Source organism: Salvelinus sp. IW2-2015, linkage group LG20 (genome assembly GCF_002910315.2).
Source record: "Salvelinus sp. IW2-2015 linkage group LG20, ASM291031v2, whole genome shotgun sequence".
NCBI lineage: Eukaryota > Metazoa > Chordata > Actinopteri > Salmoniformes > Salmonidae > Salvelinus > Salvelinus sp. IW2-2015.
In genome coordinates, this window is record NC_036860.1 from 23631731 (window position 1) to 23649569 (window position 17839).

The following is a 17839-nucleotide window of genomic DNA, read 5'->3' on the forward strand; positions in this document are numbered from 1 at the left end:
TACATAAATACGTGCTCATAAATAATACTCTACATTTGGAATAAAACATAGACTATATATACAAAAGTAAGTGGACCCCTTTTCAAATTCAGATATTTCATCCACACCCATTGCTGACAGGTGTATAAAACCGTGCAGACAGCAATGCAATCTCCATCGACAAACATTGACAGTAGACGATTCTGTGCTTCCAAATTTGTGGCAACCGTTTGGGGAAGGCCCTTTCCTGTCTCAGCATGACAATTCCCCCGTGAACAAAGGAAGGTCCATAGAGAAAGGGTTTGTCGAGATTGGTGTGGAAGAACTTGACTGGCCTGCAAAGAACCTTGACCTCAAACCCATCGAACACCTTTGGGATGAATTGAAACGCCGACTGCGAGCCAGGCCTAATCGCCCAACATCAGTGCCCGARTTCACTAATGCTGTTGTGGCTGAATGGAAGCAAGTCCCTGCAGCAATGTGCCAACATCTATTGGAAAGCCTGCCCAGAAGAGTAGAGGCTGTTATAGCAGCAAATGGGGGACCAAAACCGTATTAATGAGATGTTTGACAAACAGGTGTCCACATACTTTTGGTCATGTGGTGTATTATGCATAACCTATATGTTACCTGTTTGGCTGACATGTTTCTTTCTTGAAAATATTTGTTTTAACTACTGATAGTTATTAGGTCGACTACTGTAGGCTGTCTGTCTCGTAAAGGGAAAACACACCGCTTCTGGTGCTGCTTGCTGGCTCTCAATCAAATGGCAAGGGACTTGCCCAGATTCCGTATGACACTTAGGTTGGAAAAACGGCTGCCTCCAGCTTAAAAAAATATGTCTGTCTCATATCAAACAAGGGATTCCGTGGCTAAGGTAAAACAGTAATTAAATGAATTGATTATTCATGTACATGAACTATACATTGACACATTAAACCCAAAACTAGAGGTATAACCTAGAAGCAGTCTTTGTCACGGGAGATTTTAACCAAGCAAATTTAAAACAAATGTTTCCAAAGTATCAACAACATGTATCCTGCCCCTTGACAGGAAACAATGTGCTGGACCATGTGTACGCAAACATGCGTGATGTGTACAAAGCCATCCCCCCGCCCCCACTTTGGCCAATCAGGTCACGTCTCTCTGTTCCTATTCCCCGCCTACAAGCAGCAACTCAAGAATTAGTCACCAACACGAAGAATAGTGAGACGCTGGACGGAGAAGGCAGACGCAATGCTGCAGGACTGTTTTGAGAATGCTAACTGGAAGATTCATCCATCCAGGACTCATCTATTAACATTGAGGAATATACAGTACATAATCAGTCACAGGCTTCATTAGGGAAGGTGTTGATGATGTTGTACTCGCAATAACCCGGACATACCCCAACCAAAAACCCTGGATGAACAGAGAAATCCGTACCATGCTGAGAGCCCGTACTGCAGCATTCAATGTCAGCAGAATGAACCCTGATGACTCGCTGGCACGCAAAATTATTATGTTATAATTAAGTCTATGATTTGATAGAGCAGTCTGACTGAGTGATGGTAGGCTTCAAGCATTGCGCTGTTTATGACTTCAAGCCTATCAACTCCCGAGATTAGGCTGGTGTAACCGATGTGAAATGGCTAGCTAGTTACGATTGACAGTGGCGCTAATAGCGCTTCAAACGTCACTCGCTCTGAGACTTGGAGTAGTTGTTTCCCCTTGCTCTGCATGGGTAACGCTGCTTCGAGGGTGGCTGTTGTCGATGTGTTCCTGGTTCGAGCCCAGGTAGCGGCGAGGAGAGGGATGGAAGCTATACTGTTACACTGGCAATACTAAAGTGCCTATAAGAACATCCAATAGTCAAAGGTATATGAAATACAAATCGTATAGAGAGAAATAGTCCTATAATTCCTAATAAACTACAACCTAAAACTTCTTACCTGGGAATATATGAAGACTCATGTTTAAAAGGAACCACCAGTTCATATTTCTCATGTTCTGAGCAAGGAACTTAACGTTAGCTTTCTTACATGGCACATATTGCACTTTTACTTTCTTCTCCAACACTTTGTTTTTGCATTATTTTAACCAAATTGAACATGTTTCATTATTTATTTGAGGCTAAATTGATTTTATTGATGTATTATATTAAGTTAAAATAAGTGTTCATTCAGTATTGTTGTAATTGTCATTATTACAAATAAATAAAATACAAATTGGCCGATTAATCGGTATCGCCTTTTTTTGGTCCTCCAATAATCGGTATCGGTGTTGAAAAATCATAATCGGTCGACCTCTAATATATACATGCATGTTACACACACATCACAACTGCTGCCACCAGACTCTTATTTACTATTACTAATACTGTACAATTTAAACCTTTTTCACCCAATCCCCCCTTCCCTGACACGTGTAAATATTGGACTATAAATGGTGTCTTCCTGTATTATACTTATGCTAAAATGTCTATTCTATTCTACTGGGCCATTTACTTTATGTTGATATTCTTATTTTATTATTTATTATTGTTGTTGCATTGTCGAGAAGGAACCTGGAAGAAAGCATTCATATGACCACAAAAAAATTGAAACTATCTTTGTACAGGACATTTCAACTGACGACCCACCCAAGCAGGCCTTGCTCCAAACGGACGATCCTAAGAGCTCTGGCAGAGTGAGTAGTCCTAGTTTATACCATACTGTTCACCATTATGTCCATGCTTTGAGACACCCCTGCATCATCAGTCGACCCATAATCCTCTTCTCTTTAGAAAAGCTAGCATCCTCACCACAATTTCCTCAACAACAGCCATGCGATTTCATGTGAACGTACCTACAGCACTGATTACATCTAAATGTACAGAAATCAATGTGGTCTTCACACATGCACGTGCATGCACACACATGGGCACGCCCGCATGCAGACAAACACACAACGCACACATACACAGCCTCAAGGTGATTAACAGGAGATCAAAACCGTGACTGTCTCTTAACCCTGTGATGACGGTAAAAGAGCCACACTTGTGTTAAGACTTTCTGTGGCTTGGTGCTCGCCGATGATGGAGATGAGAGATTGTTGTGCTGAGTTGCAATGAAATATGATCCTCAGCAGGGATTTCGGTCAGAGTACAGGCTCTTCAAGCCATACCCATCCTGCCCTGTTTTTACAGCCCAGCTTAACGCCTGTACTCCGTCTACAAATAGCTTATTCCATCAAGTTAGTATGGGCCTACTCCATTTAATTCTATATGTTTATCCGACAACCATAGTCAAGGAAATGCAACAAAAGCCATGATATTACCTTGAGCAGGAATCAGGCCATATTATCTCAAGTTTGATGTATGCAACAATCCGTGGCGTGACATGAAAGCAACACAAGCACAACACAATTATGTCATTCATTACATAACGCAATTCATCAACATTACAACTTCAAATGTATCTATGACGCCAAATGTATGGGAAGAAGTGCAATGATGAGACGATAAACAAAAACAATTCACCGGCTACCGAGATAAAATATTACTGTAGCATCAGAGTGTAATTTGAGAGAGGGGACTAGTATACTCACCATATTGATAGCATTTACTGGGCCGATACTGTTGACAAACATGTCTGTGTGGATCACGGTTGGTTTGACTGAAAGAAGAAAAAACAAGTGTAATGATGCACATTCGATGAACGATGGGGTATTTTGTGTTGTTGACGTCTATCTTATGTCAAGGCTATATAGCTTGTGATGCTGTAGCAGTTAGTGTGTATGAGTGTGAAGTTATGGTATGGTGTTAGCTGTCCATGGTGCTGAAAATCTCTCTCTCTCTCTCTCTCTGATATACTGCAGCCACAGCTGTAGGATCTTCATTTGATCACTCTGTTGTCGCTGAGACGTTTCCTGTGCCGCAGGACATGCAGATGAGCTTAATGATCTACACAAATTCACTGAACACCTGCACTAACGCACGGTAACATTATTGCACTTTTCTCGTAGCCTAATTTTGGTCAGCTAGTAGCCAGACCACTGATCATGCAACATTATGGACTGAACATTCAAATCCTGTCGCTGCAGAATCATTTTCCTGCGACGATACGGGTCAAATTAAGATCTTACACCCGTGTATGCATTCTCTGTCTGAACATGGGAGCTGAGCCCAGCTGCCAGTCAAAGTGAAGGGAGAGAAAGCTACTTCACTGACTCTATACTTGGCCCACAGCAGTGCAGTGACGGACAATGCTAAAAGGCCCACGATGCATTACCAGCCCGTCCAGCTTTCACAGCTGACGCCGCCTCTGCATAACAATGCTACATGAGTCATACTGTGGTGGGCCTATGGTCCTGTAGTCTGAATGGGCTCATTGAAATGAGAGGACTGTCGTTGACGATGCTATCAGTGATGATGGTGTCTGTTCATCCCTCGCGGCTTGTGTTGACGATGCTGATGAGAATGGAGATTGGTAACGGAGAGGGCGGCCGTAGCAGCAGCAGCAGCCAATCACTGTGCGTTGGTGTGACACCTACCTCCTATATCTGGTCGCAGTTTGTTATCGTAGCCATCTAGTAGGCTGTTTAGGATGTTGGTGACATCGCTCTCGTACACTTTGGGAGTCAACACCCAAGTTTTGTTTGTCACTTCATCATCGTCGTTTTCAGTCTGGATGGAGCTGAGGAGAGGAAAAAGGGAACAGAGGAAATATGAATAAATGATTCTTCCACCAGCACTATAAGCAGTGAGGTCAAATGAAAAGAGAGAAAATCAGCAACTTCCCTTAACATCAGCACAGCAAAGACCACTACATCACGCTAGGCTAAGCTTGCTATGTGTTTAGGCTCCGTTCTTACAAATGTGCACTTCCCTCTGGTTGAAATTAAAGGACAAGCCAGAAATGGGATAAAAGGGCAGAACTCCTGCTGATTGCCACTGATCTCTATGTGTTGCCCTACATGAAAGTCCTCACAAACTGACACCAGTCCCATAGCGCAGCTGGAACTGAGGATGACGACAATGAATAGTGCCATAGTCCCCAAAAACGCAGTTAGGGGAGAAAAATGGGGAGAGATACTTCCAAAACCCTTCCACAACCCTGAAGAAATGCAAGGTACAGACAGTGTTCCATTTGTGAAATTTTGTAAAAGGATTCTTTGGTTTTCTGCACTCTTTTCAGTGCTCAAGCAGAAGGGTCAGTCTTGTGACGTGGCTCACATCTGTAAAACGTCTCAATGCATTAAGATGTCTCAACAATCCTCATAAATGTTCGCTTCACTCAGCCAAGAGTCAGCTAACTGAATTGCATGCTGAATAAAAGGTGTTTTGCAATGGGTCTGGGAAACTGAGGCCGGAGACATGCATAGGCTAATAATGGTGCATTGGAGTACACCACAGATGAGCTTGATCTAGAAGTGCTAACGGCAACAAACTGCCATGAAGTGTGTGATCAGCCTAACAAACACAGATTGTGGGTTCTGCGAGGTTGTTACTGCCAATGGCACAATACGATGGAATATGAAGGCTTTCGATTGTATCAGAACTCACAGCTCCAGAGCTCACCCCAACTCAGTAACCATGGAATCTGAGGGATATATAATAAAACAACCTTGAGAACAGCCAGCCACCGGAAGCCCTTTGAGCAGAGAGAGGCTTTTGAGCTTGGATGTTTTTTTTCCATGGTGCAAAAACAAAAGACACACATCACATATCTCTCTAATGGCTTTTTCATGCACTTAGGTATGGTGCAGGATATCGTGTTTTGACTACCGGTCTTCCTCAGGCAGCATTAAGTGCTCAATATTCCTATATGGCGGCACCGCCCTCACATTAAAACTTCATAGACGGATTCAGGACCGCTTGGATCTTTTTGGGCTATCTTGGACACTGTAAATGGATCTGTTTCGAATCATAGAACTAGAATGTACATTGAAATAGACTGAACATTTTAGATCTGTGGTTTTAATCCACTACAGAGTTGAGCCAATGGCGTTCAGGTGCTGTTACTAGGTTTTAACAGAACTCTGTACTGTCAATGGAAATCCTCCAGAAGTGGCTGGATGAAAGAGAAATCTGTGCATGTACCTCAGACAGATCTGAAGTATCACTGGTTCATTTGGTAAAGGGAGGCCCGTAAATATGTCCAAGCTAGAGTGTGATGCTGGAGTGCACTGGAGTGCACTAATGTTATTGTAGCTACCTCTATTGAGAAGGGCCTAGCTAACCACAAGAGGACTGTTTCCTACTGTATACTCAAATGTTTAAATTGTCCTTTACTGTGGTTGCATCATGTGAAAACTGTTATCAGATGAAAAGAGAACTCAAATGTCAGCATGTGAAACACGGTCTTCGTGAAACAATTTAGGATGCATTTGAAAATGCAGGTTACATGAGTACTGTTAAATATGCTGTCTGATTAAATGTTTATCAAAACCAATAATTAATCCAATACCAATATACATTTAAGATACCCAAATCAGTGACTAAACCATCATTTCAAATGTTACAAAAAAAGCGGTGATAATTTTGATGTATACTTAAAATGTCTCTTGAGCATTATATTATCATGTGGAAAAATCCCTGCTTCCCTGTTGATAGTATGTCACGTTTCCGTAAGCTATCATTTCCCTGTGTTTGTGATTGTGGCTAATGCTGGCACGGCCCTCCGAACTCTCTTCCCATGCAGCCAACCACACACGAGACACTAGGCAATCACTAGTCACCATTCTTACAATCATTACACCTAATGAAGACTCATTATGCTAGCTAGCACAATCTTAATGAAATACAAAAACACAAACTGCCTTAATGGAGGTCCTCACACCACTTTGCGTGTTATTGCTATAGTGAAGGTACTAGGATATCTATATACGCTGGTGGAACAAGATGAAAATGCCTATGTTTGTTCATTTCATGGAGGGTGAGATTGGAGTTTAGCTGAGATTTTGTAAAATGGCTTCCCTCCCGGTGCCCTGTCCTGAGGACACAGAGCTATTAGTGACAGATCAACTGACCTGTGGTGGCCTGCCCTGATTAGCTCACCTCTTGCAGCAGTGATATTCGTGGACTCAGATGATCCTGACTAAATGGAATCAGACAGATTAGAAACATTTTTTCAACAATAAAAAAAAAATGAAAAAGAGATGTTCTCAATGAGACTAACCTGGACAAATAAAGGTTAAATAAATAAATAAATAAACAATGATGAAAGAAAACCTAGGGCAGATTAGGCCAATTTGAGAGGCACAGGACTCTTGGTTTAATTTGTATCCACAGTTCAGATAAGACAAAAGGACCAGTAGGCCTACACACAGGCTTGTGAGGGAACTAGCTAGCAGAAGATGGCAAATCCAAGTCAAAATCCAATAACACACTGAAGCTCAGTCCCTCCAGGATTTCTCTGGGATTTTTTGCTGATATTTGTCGCGAAAATGCGCTGATGAAGGAACACGTTTGTTGACGAGTCGCTTGATTGAACCATGTTATGCGGTAAATGTGCAGCGATTGGTTGAAATTGCAAGTCTTATTTTTGTACTGCGGTGATGGGTCAGTTTTATGCGATAGTATTGTGACTAACTGATTTTTTAAATGCGGAAATAGTGCGGTGACGGGTCAAATTTGCAAGCCCTCCCATAATATGCAGGGAATTTTGCAACAAACAAAAAAGTGATCGCAGAATCCTGGAAGGCCTGAAAGCTGATTGGTTAAAACAGAACAGTTCAATTGAAAGATGGGACTACGTAGGCCTACTGTAATTCTCTACACATTAAGTGTCATGCAGGTGGGAATTTAAGGAAGTAGGTTATATAAATACTTGTTCATAGTATCATCCTCAGTTTACTCACTACAGTAGGCTTATGCCCTGTGCCCTTTGAAAATAACCTTACTTTTTAGGATTAAGAATAGGCCCAGCGGCCCATATTCAGAGTGTCTTCCAGGATAATTGTAAAACACTACCCGCAGGCTAACACAGCAGTGACCATCCTGAGATACCTCACAGTCAGCGGTATCTTATGCACCAGGAAAATGAAGTGTCTAATGTAAAAGTATATATAAATCCCAGTGGTCCTACTTCAGGATTATTGTAATACTGACTGGAAGGTCCTGGCTACATGTGTTATCAGTTCAACACTGAGACCCAAATCATAGTCGTATCCCAGAATCTAAAATTGTCCTCACATTTCCCCCATGGGTATCGGAGACGACAAACTCTTGAGTCACGGCGTAGAAGTAACCCCTCAGGTTTTACCTATACATTACATTACATTACTTCACATTATATTACCTATATATTACATGACATTACATTCGTTACATATACGTGCTTTCAACCAGGGAGAGAGAAGCTTTATCTCTTCATATTTGGTGAACAATTGTAAAAATGTGCTCTCAAAATAATGCAGACATACCCAAAGCACATAAATAGATGTGCGTGGCCAAACCCACAGGCCTGTCTATCTCCAATTCCTTCCGTCAAAGAAAACAGGAAGAGCCAGACACTTCCTTCATTGAAGTTTTGTCCAGTAGAGACATGAGACACCTGTAGGTCATTGTAACATAGACCTTCTGAGGGATCACACTATAGATGCAGTTTGTCTGACATATAAGTTGTGTAATAGCAACAGATGCTGTGATCAGGGCCAGTTTTTTTTATTTTATTTTATTTAACCGTTATTTTACCAGGTAAGTTGACTGAGAACACGTTCTCATTTGCAGCAACGACCTGGGGAATAGTTACAGGGGAGAGGAGGGGGATGAATGAGCCAATTGTAAACTGGGGATTATTAGGTGACCGTGATGGTTGAGGGCCAGATTGGGAATTTAGCCAGGACACCGGGGTTAACACCCCTACTCTTACAATAAGTGCCATGGGATCTTTAATGACCTCAGAGAGTCAGGACACCCGTTTAACGTCCCATCCGAAAGACTGCACCCTACACAGAGCAGTGTCCCCAATCACTGCCCTGGGGCATTGGGATCTTTGTTTAGACCAGAGGAAAGAGTGCCTCCTACTGGCCCTCCAACACCACTTCCAGCAGCACCTGGTCTCCCATCCAGGGACTGACCAGGACCAACCCTGCTTAGCTTCAGAAGCAAGCCAGCAGTGGTATGCAGGGTGGTATGCTGCTGTTTAACCCAATGGGCAACATGGGCTCCAACCCAGGGCATTGCTTCTGGCATGCAATACAGTGACTTACTTGATTTAAGCCCTTGGTTCCTATAAGCCGTTGACAAATGTCCTCCATATGCCATACTGTGTATTGTTGTCCTCTTAGACAAAAGGCTATTCAACCTGTCCAACATACAACCAACATGGTTGATTATGTCAAGTGAGATGAAAGAGAGTATACAGCGAGAGGACACATTGAGGGGAGCAAATTAACAATAGATATTTTGACAGTAGCGCCATGCTGAGTTTTGCTGTACTGGAGCTCTGACTTGACCATCTAGTTAGTACATGGTGTGGGCACAGTGTGATTGCCTGAAATGGTTGCATAATGTATCAAACACGACACATTTAGGCACACCAATGTGATACAGCTTAATACACCTATTGTTTTCTATGCCTCTGGCCTAGGGCCCACCTTAATCCAGCACTGTCAGGGCATGGCTTAATAATCATATTGTGATAATCCACTCAACACAGATTACCTGACCTGTGATGATCTATTGACCTTTTGAAATCAGAGACATCACAACACAAAATGCCTGGGTGGGGTGGGGTCCAAGGGAGGGCCACTAGGCTACAGGTAGTCTCTCATTGTGACACTACTTCGTGCTGGCAAGGCCTTGGCACTTCCTGGGTTTACAGATACTTCCTGGGGATTACATCGTGTTTCCCCTGGGTGCCGATGCTACCAACAGTGAACTATGGGTGGTCGTGGAGCATGGCCCAGTATACTGTAAACCAAATAGTTGGAGTGGAAGTTTGTTATTGTTATGAGTATCTTATTGTATGAGTATGTTATTGTTATGAGTATCTTATTGTTATGAATATCTTATTGTTACTAACAGTGGTTTCATAGGTCATACTCATACTCAGTATTGAAATTCAAATAGCTGGTAAGGAAATTGTAGTAACAACTATACCCTTCAAATAAATGTGTCAAAATAAAATCCCTATGCCTTTTGTAGGGACAGGCCAAACCTTAAGTTGTACCTCGCCTTGACAGCCTATACAGTGTTGCTCTTTCACAGGTGCCTATGTATGTATCATGTAAGTATTCCTCCTAGAATTTACTAACTAGAATGCACCTTTACGGTGTCTTTCTTTGATAAACATGTCATACATCTAGTTAACATGCTCATGTGATCTGTGATATGATATAACCACAGGTCCCAGATGCATATACAAATCCTACTGTACATTTCTGAACTCTTAACCACAGAATCCTATTCAATTAGGGTTGAATCACGTTAAAGGCTGAAATGTGTGTGAATACAATTGCGCACACAGTGCAGACATTTTAATCTAGGCCAGAGAGCTCCGTGGTCACATTTTCCACGATGGTGATTGAATGAACACTGATCTATCACCCTCCATTTCTCACCCTCAAGAAGCACACAAGACAGAAGCGATGTGAGCCCTTAAACCATCTGCTTCCTTCTCAAGTGTTCACGTTTTCTTGGTGCAATGGCTGCCTTTTCGTGACAAGTCAACTGAGCATTTTCTTTCCACAGATTCAGGAGTTAGCAGTGAATCAGTATAATATTCTCAAACGTTAAGACATCAGGATGGTTGTAGTCACAGTCCGTCACCTTAAAAACATTCTGGGAATGTTGATGCTTTGGATCTTGGAACATAAGGAACATACATCAATAGACTATGCCTTCACCAGCTATTCACATATGCAATTAGGGTATGCATACAGTACATGCAAAAAGTAGCTTACATTTGCAATGGTTCAATATATAGATATGGTATGCTATTTTATACATATTTGTTCATGGCAATGGCTGTAAATATTATTCAGATCTGAATCGCATTGCCCAGTAGCCTACAGAACCGTGATTATATTCCTTCTACAGCGAATACACCCGTGGAAATAATGGACATCCTGCAGATCCTCCCCAAAAACGGCTCTATTGGAATCACGTTAAACATTACAGTGAATGACATGGCGGGGCCAACACTACCTAACCAACCTGTTAACATGTCATTACAATGTGTGAAAACAATGGTTGACATGTAGCCTAACTAAACGAGTTCTGGTTCTGTAACAAGCCCCTATAATAAGCGACAGTGTTTGATCGTGTCTGAGAGAAAGCATAAGACGAAGATTCGAGAAAACATAAGATATTGAAATAACTGGGCTGGGCTTTCATTCTAGTAAGCAAAAAAAACATATTCGCCCGGCCATACATGTATCTGGTGTCTGCATTTTAATAAAAGCCTTACCTTGTAGGAAGATTAACGAATAAAAACACCCAGAGAAATAGCTTCACGGGGAAGGAAGCATTCGCCATCGCTGTCGAGCATTTAGATGCTAAATTTGTAGGAGCCATTATCACCATCTTCTTTTCCTCTTTATTGCAGATGGACGGGTCCCCTTATTTACTGTCTATCCTCACTGTGATACATTACGCAAATAGCATAAGCGGCGCGCGTTAGCATTCGGTTCGGGAAAATGTAGACCTGCTGCAGTGTTGAGGAAAACGGTCACAAAACTGATTGAATCGAAGCAAGCTTGACCGATCATACGAAATAATAGTAAAAACTACATAAATACAACGGTTCCGGAATAGCCTAATATCCCAAATCTTAGAAATATATTGGATCGTCAGTCTGAATGCAGATTAACTCTGGGGTCAAAGAGGAACGGATGCACGTTGCTGCAGCACAGATCAACACATGCGTGGTTTCATCGCGCGGAAGCAGATATGTGGAGAGATGAACATTAGCTTGCTACTATCCTTAAAAAATGCACCCTAAATCGTTTTGGTTGTTATTTTGCTAGACTAGAATTGCCGCATAAAATGTTGAGAGAGAGTTGGTTTGGCAGGTTTGAGCGTGCGACAGACGTGTATTCATTTGGGTGCTACTAAATAGATCCAGCAAACATCTGATATGGCGGTAAGAAGTATGTTGTAGCTAAATCTTTCACATCGTAAACAATGGAAACAATATGTATTTCACTGAGCTGAAAAAGTATTCTAGGCTATAGCCTACGCGACTAGTTGCCACCATGTACAGATCCCCTACGGTTTTGCTTTCAGCACCCCGGACAGCTCCCCCGCAGGTTTCCGCCTGCGATTGCAAACCTATTATCAAGAATTACGTTACGATGGTTGTGATATGAAGATTTTTTTTTAAATTAATCTTCAAAATGGAAGCTAGACTATGACAATTTTTTTTTTGCAAATGGGTAGATTTCCATAGGTAAGAAAATGTATGACACGTTTTAGTTGTTAAGGTGCTTGATACAGGTTACACTCTTTGAAAAAAAGGTGCTATGTAGAACCTAAAAGTGTTCTTCGGCTGTCCATTGTTGGTTCCTAGTAGAACACTTTTGGTTCCAAGTAGAACCCTTTTGGATTCCATGTTCTACATAGAACCCAACATTTTTCTTATTGGAACCAGAAAGGGTTTTACCTGGAACCAGAAAGGGTTTTACCTGGAACCAAAAAGGATTTTCCTATGGGAACAGCTGAATAACCTTTTTGGAACCCTTTTATCTAATAGTGTATTTGGTCTTGGAGGTTTGTAGTTCAGGGCTATTTTAACAACTGTCTAGTTAGCTGTAATGTATGAACACTGTGGTGTTTACTGGTCTCTTTTTAGAGTCTCCAAATGTGTTTAACACAGGGATTAATGTTCTTATTAATGTTCTTATTTGCTGTAATTCATTCTGAGGTCACCTTGGGTAATTTACTATAACATAAAATCAGATAATATCATTTGTCTGACAAAAAAAAATGTGTTTGAGAAGTGTCTGCAAGTTTGTGATGTCATCAAAGGCATCACATGTGCTTAGCAGTCCTTTGAGGTTTGCCACTTTGGCTCTGATCTAAAGCAGCATTGTGCTCCCTGGAAGAATATGTACAGTACACTATATGCATACGATAATTTGTGGAACATTGGCACATCTAAGCAGCATATCCTATGGTACAGTAGCATAGATTTCTAGAATGTATTCCACGGGAAATTTCTTCAATTAAAGTACAAGGTATGTATTTAAATCAACCAAATGCATTGCGTACACCATGAGACAACCCATGACATTTGACCCTGATGTCATGTGCTGTCCTAGGGTTTGTCTTATGTTTTCCATTCACAAATCAAATACTTTTGCCCAGAACTAACATGCTCAGTGTTTCCAAAGAAGAAAATATGCTGAATTGAAAACAAACAAACTGTCAGAAATTCTTTGTCACAAAAAAAGATAATCTTTCTCATCTGAATTCAACAGGAACAGATGTATCCAGTAGTCTACATCTTTTAATGGGATGCTTGCCAAAATCCCTCTGAACACTTAGCCCACACGCATACACGACAACAGACACGCATCGCTGAGGGTCCTATGAGGATAGCGGTGATGAACTGTTTGCATGTATCAATTCCACGTTGCATAGTAAATACTGTTTCATTCAGATACACATCAGGATCCAGGGTCCTTGCATCAACCCCTATGCATATTAGCAATGATAAATCAGTTTAGTTTCACTATCTGGTTCAAATTCATCCCATTGAATGGCTAGCCTTACCAGCTGCCTGTGTCATGCATAGATAGTGAGTTGCCTTGGTTTAATAAACAAAACCATGTACTCGTTTGTAACAATTGAAGCTTGGAGTGATATAATTATCTGTGGGAAATTTGAATGCTGGTTCACCAGGTCTACAATAATATCTTCATCAATAATACCTTTAATGAAAAGAAAGAGAGTATGCTGTCATATATTTTATCGCCACATGAATGGTTTCGAACCTAATTTCTCAGCTGCGCCTGATGCTTAAGTTATCAGATTAAACAAGCAATGTACTGCATGCGACATGTGGAAATGCTAGAGGTTTCAGTCTCATCGCCACCCACATATCTACACTGACGAGGAACTACATTTAGAGTGATGATAACAAAACCTCACATGCCCATGTTTATATAACCCAGCAAACGTGTGCTTTTTGCACTGACCTGGAAAATAATTGGGATTTAATTAATTACAGAATCTAGTCTCAGGCAAGCCTCATGTTCCCCAGCAACGCCGGCTATATAACGCTACTGGATCTGTTTTGCTCCTAAACATTCCATTGTGTTTCTATTCGATGACTTTTAAAAAAGGGATTCTGAATTCTTTACATATCATAACCCCAAATAAATACAATTGAATGGTACCAGTGTAAAATAATTCTTCATTGTTCCCATTGTTTTTGGACAAATACATAGTTACATCTGAAAAAGAGGTCTTTGTAGATTATATGTGGTACAGTGAAAGAGCTCTGCGATGTGCAGAGGGGAGGTCTTGGTTTGATCTACAAGGGCAAAGGAGACAGAGGACAGCATTATTATTCATCTCCTACTGTCGTTGTTACTTTATATTCTCGCAATGACCCCTTTAATCCTTAGCCAACACATGGTACATTGACATCCAATGGATAGTGAAGAAGTCTATACTTAGCTTTGAACCTGTGTAGAATAAAACTTCTGTTGGAGGCTAATTATAATACATTTACAACTAGTGGGTGTAAAGTCCATAAGAATTTAATGTCACCTGGAACAACAGCACGAACCACATAATACAGGTATGAGCCTGTGTATTTTTGATGTTATTTCTTGAGGGGAGGCAGATTACACAGCCTGAGTACACAGCCCAGGTTGAGGGCTTTATCAATCAGTTGTCTGCAGATTAATTCAACTCTTCTTGTTTAGTTCGGTGTTATATAAATGACACAGCTCTCCTGGTCACCCAACATAGACAGACATGATGAACAAAGAGCTTTACAACAGCTTGGAATGATTGCTGGATTTACATACAGATTCTAGGGTTTTCTGTCAAATTTCTGTCAACTAATCTGTGTACCATACTGGTGGAGCACGAATTCCAATAGTTGGTCACATACATTGTTTGCATTTTCATATATCAGAGGGATTAATTAATTATCTACATGGGCCCTTCATGCTGATATGAAGTCAACAAACATGAATGTATAAATAGGAACATTTGTTTAATTTGCATAGTGGGGGAAACATCCTTTGTACAGATCACTGATAGACTTAATTCTTTATCAGCTTCCGTAGAATCAGCCACGGCATAACTCACTTCCACTGTAGTCTTTGTCTACAAAGTATTAGTACAGTCTCAACCACTCCTTCCCATACCCAGCCTCCATGTTCTGAGGTCGTCAGAGCCCTCTCTATTTGTCATCATTAAACGCAAGATAATAAGGCACCAGTATGCTAATTTGAGTCTGGCTGACTGCTCACATGGACCTAGACTCTATAGTCTGTTGTTCATCTGAAAACATCCATAATAACACATACCCCAGGGACTGATGCATCAGCATTACACTCCCAGGCAGGCCACCATGTCATTGGTACTGTCATGGACACTGCTCAGGTCACTGCTAATCCCCAAAGATGGTACAGAGATATTGATTAGGTTGGATGTTGATTAGATGCTTATTTTCCAGCGGTAATTGCTGCTCATTTGAATTCATTCAATATTTGGGGTAAAGTAACCTCTTATGCACTTCTACAGCTACCTTTTATGTAGCACTGCACGTGTGTGTATATGTGTATGAAAATCAATGCATAAAACTGTAACTGTGTCCTCTCAATGAACACGAGTGATTGTAGTTACAGTAGTTTAAACAGGCCAACTGCAGTTGCACAGTACACAATAACCATTTGAGATGGACCAAGATAAGATTTTCCTCATAACACTGTCTGGGCACTCAGTCAAGTCAAGCACAGGTTATTTTGGATTTTAAGAGAGGCAGGTTGCATGGTGAAAGAGTTGGTTCAACGGTCACAGGAGGAGAGTGATTCAGGAAATGCTCCCTCGACACGCATTCATCTGTCCTGTCACGCATACACCTGTGCTGTACTGCCTCCCTGTACTCTCTCCCTAATACTCACCTGGATATGCACCTCAGCAACAACCACTTTACATGTCAGCCTCCTCTTAGCTACACCACCACCCCACACTCTATTGACTAGATTAACTGAAGGAATTGGTCAATTGTTGTGTTAGGTTGTTGTTCCTGTTCAATGTGCATCTTTGAACACCAATCATAGCATTAAGTGCATCACCAATATATAAAATGTTTTTTTTACTTTCTTGTATCATGTATTTTTAAGGGCATTCTTTAAAAAGGGATTCTTATGAATCTTTGATATGCTGCCATTTTGGAGACAGTTTGAATACATGGCGAAGATGCCACACTTAGGTTACACCACTAGCCTTTCAGGCGGATATACTTAGAACATTGTAATGAGGGTAATCGGTTCTGAATCATTTACTCTGTAGTTTGGTGGTCCCAAACTTCTTCCATTTAAGAACGATGGAGGCCACTGTGTTCTTGGGGACCTTCAATAGTGCAGACATTTTAGGTAACATTCCCCAGATCTGTGTCTCGACAAAATCCTGTCTCGGAGCTCTACAATTCCTTCGACCTCATGGCCTGGTTTTTGCTCCGACATGCACTGTCAACTGTGGGACCTTATATAGACAGGTGTTTGCCTTTCCAAATCATGTCCTATCTATTGAATTTACCACAGATGGACTCTAACTAAGTTACAGAAACATCTCAAGGATGATCAATGGAAACAGGATGCACCTGAGCTCAATTTCGAGTCTCATTGGAAAGGGTCTGAATATTTATGTAAATAAGGTATTTTTTGCATAAATGTCTAGAAAACAGTTTTCGCTTTGTCATTATGGGGTATTGTGTGTAGATTGGTGAGGGAAAAAATTAATTCAAACCATTTTAGAATAAGGCTGTAATAACAAAACGTGGGAAAAGTAAAGGGGTCTGAATTCTTTCCGAATGCACTGTATACACAACTAAGTTTGTTCAAGTCAGAGCATTGTTTTAAAAAGTAGGGTAACGCCAGAATGACCATTGGTAAGAGAGGAGCAGACATATTTGTCTCCAGTGAGTGCTTTCTTATGTACATGGACTTATGGGGCCATTAGAGATACTAGACCATGCATTGTCTGTCAGACAGAGTTTACCTCAACATCTTTGAGCAGTCCGGGTTATGAAAACTCATCTCTGAACATATCAACCGCCTTTAAAATTGCAGATCACGACATGTCCAAATTTTTATGCTGGTTTTCAAAAACTATTTATGTACTCACCAATGGAGGCCCTAAAATTTGAGATAAAATCAAGAGGAATATGTACTTGTTTCCTAACCATCAGGTAAAAAGTACATATTCCATTTGATTTTCTGGCTCACAGTTTTAAGTCTCTGCACCTACAGTAGTTGATGACTTTCATTAAACGTTTGGCAGTGACCACACAAACAAACCTGCTCCCAAGACTGTTAACCTATATCATGATACCCAGGAAGTCTATTTACACCATCCTATATCTAGGGCTGATGTATTGCTCTGGTCCAAACCTATCCAAACAAAATAAATTCACTGCATCTCCTCCACCCGAGTGTGCTGATATCACACACATCTGTAGTATAGTGATGCAGATACATTTAACACTTAACCTTTTACTGCAGTGGGCTGAATCAGGGTCACACAGAGTGTCTCTTGATAGTCTTAAACAGATCTACTTTGAAACAAAAGTATACACCTCACAAACATGGTTATGGGCTTAAAAAAAGAAGACACCTGTACCATGTCAGATATACATTTCAGAGGTGAAATCTATTCCATTTTGAGTTTGCATCCTAATATTACATTTTATAGACTGTTCATTAATACCAT

At 41.0% G+C, this 17839-nt stretch overlaps 1 protein-coding gene across 4 annotated transcripts in view; it reads right to left on the reverse strand.

Moving 5' to 3' along the window:
• The window catches only part of gabrg2 (gamma-aminobutyric acid type A receptor subunit gamma2), a 79536-nt gene extending 67402 nt beyond the window's left edge, over nucleotides 1–12134 (reverse strand). For 3 of the 4 annotated variants that reach the window (XM_024013013.3, XM_024013012.3, XM_024013011.3), the window contains exons 1-3: nucleotides 11355–12133; nucleotides 4492–4634; nucleotides 3547–3614 (exon numbers count right to left, since the gene is read on the reverse strand). In XM_024013013.3, the coding sequence (XP_023868781.1) occupies nucleotides 3547–3614; nucleotides 4492–4634; nucleotides 11355–11470 (327 nt within the window). In that variant the 5' untranslated portion in view covers nucleotides 11471–12133. Of the gene's footprint in view, nucleotides 1–3546; nucleotides 3615–4491; nucleotides 4635–11354 lie in introns of all 4 variants that reach the window. The other variant, XM_024013010.3, reaches the window with a different exon arrangement.
• Nucleotides 12135–17839: the final 5705 nt, after the last annotated feature.